The 1,346-nt window shown below is 40.3% G+C and overlaps 1 protein-coding gene across 1 annotated transcript in view; it reads left to right on the forward strand.

Moving 5' to 3' along the window:
• Positions 1 to 1,346, forward strand: part of LOC102867489 (translationally-controlled tumor protein-like) — a 1,799-nt gene extending 453 nt beyond the window's left edge. Inside the window, exon 2 of the mRNA XM_006881134.1 lies at positions 1,261 to 1,346. Within this exon, the coding sequence (XP_006881196.1) occupies positions 1,261 to 1,346 (86 nt within the window). The remainder of the gene's footprint in view (positions 1 to 1,260) is intronic.

The raw sequence follows: 1,346 nt of genomic DNA on the forward strand, positions 1-1,346 counted from the left end.
GTCCTTGGAGAGGGACATCATGCTTGGTAGGGTGGAAGGACAGTGCAGGAGAGGAAGGCCCTACATGAGGTGGATTGATTCAGTTACCAGGGTAATTGGGATGGGTGTATCGGAGATGGTGCAATTGGCACAGGACAGAGCAGAGTTTAGGGCTGTTGTATATAGGGTCTCTGTAAGTTGCAAGTGACTCAATGGTACATAACAACAACATTAATAGAGTTTCACTAACACTGTGTGGAAGATGAAGATAATGGGCATTATTTAATGATGTTAAACTATCACCCTGTGGCAACAAAAAAACCTCTGCATCAATGCTTATAATAAATATGTCTCTAGTTTACTTGGTTCCACAGTCAACGCTCCTGGTAACAGCAGCCAGGAAATCAGGAGATTAATTGCATTGAGAAAGTCAGCTGTGAGGGACCTCTCAAGAGCACTGAAGAGCAACGACGTCAGGCTGGAGACTAAGGTGCGCCTGATCCAGGGTATAGTCTTCGCAATAATGTGCTGTACATCAGAGAGTTGGACAATGAATAGGGATGATCGAAAGAGAATTGATGCCTTTGAGTTGTGATGCTGGAAAAGAGTGTTGAATATACCATGGACTGCTAGGAGAACAAACAGGTTTGTCCTGGAGAGGGTTAAGCCAGAATGCTCCTTGGAGTTAAGGATTCTGCAGCTTCGTCTGACCTACTTTGGGCATGTTGCAATGAGGGACTGGTCCTTGGAGAGGGACATCATGCTTGGGAGAGTGGAGGGATGGCACAGAAGAGGAAGACCCTTGGTGAGATCGATCGATTCTGTGAGTGGAATCGTGGGAATAAGTGTGTTTGAGACAGTGAGGTTGGCACAAGATAGAACGTCATTTAAGGTTCTTGTACATAGGATCACTATGAGTTGCAAGCGACTCAATGGCACATAACAGCAACAACAATATACTCTTACTTCAAAATTATTTTTATAATTATTTTTTAACTATAAGCATATCTTTTTTTAATCTGTTATTTTTTCTCCTTTGGCTTTTTGGAAGAGAATATGAGATTCTTTGGGAGATGGGAGTAGAATAACTCTCCCTTGTTTAAATTACTTCCATTTTATTTACTGTGCCACACAGAATACCAATAGCTCTACTTATTTATTAATAAAACTTCTAAGTGGCTGATAACAATAATCAAAACAAGAAGTAACCTTGATCCATATAAAGTCTAGTTCAGTTATATTCATTAATAAAATACTTCCTCTTATACATATGACCTCCAGTTATTCCTAAGTTTACCTATTTGCATGAATCACATTTTGCCCTTTCTTTGCTATCCCAGTATGATGAGGAAATGGTAAAGAGTTGA

This window comes from Elephantulus edwardii, unplaced genomic scaffold (assembly GCF_000299155.1).
Source record: "Elephantulus edwardii isolate Elephantulus edwardi_28Jun2011 unplaced genomic scaffold, EleEdw1.0 scaffold00012, whole genome shotgun sequence".
NCBI lineage: Eukaryota > Metazoa > Chordata > Mammalia > Macroscelidea > Macroscelididae > Elephantulus > Elephantulus edwardii.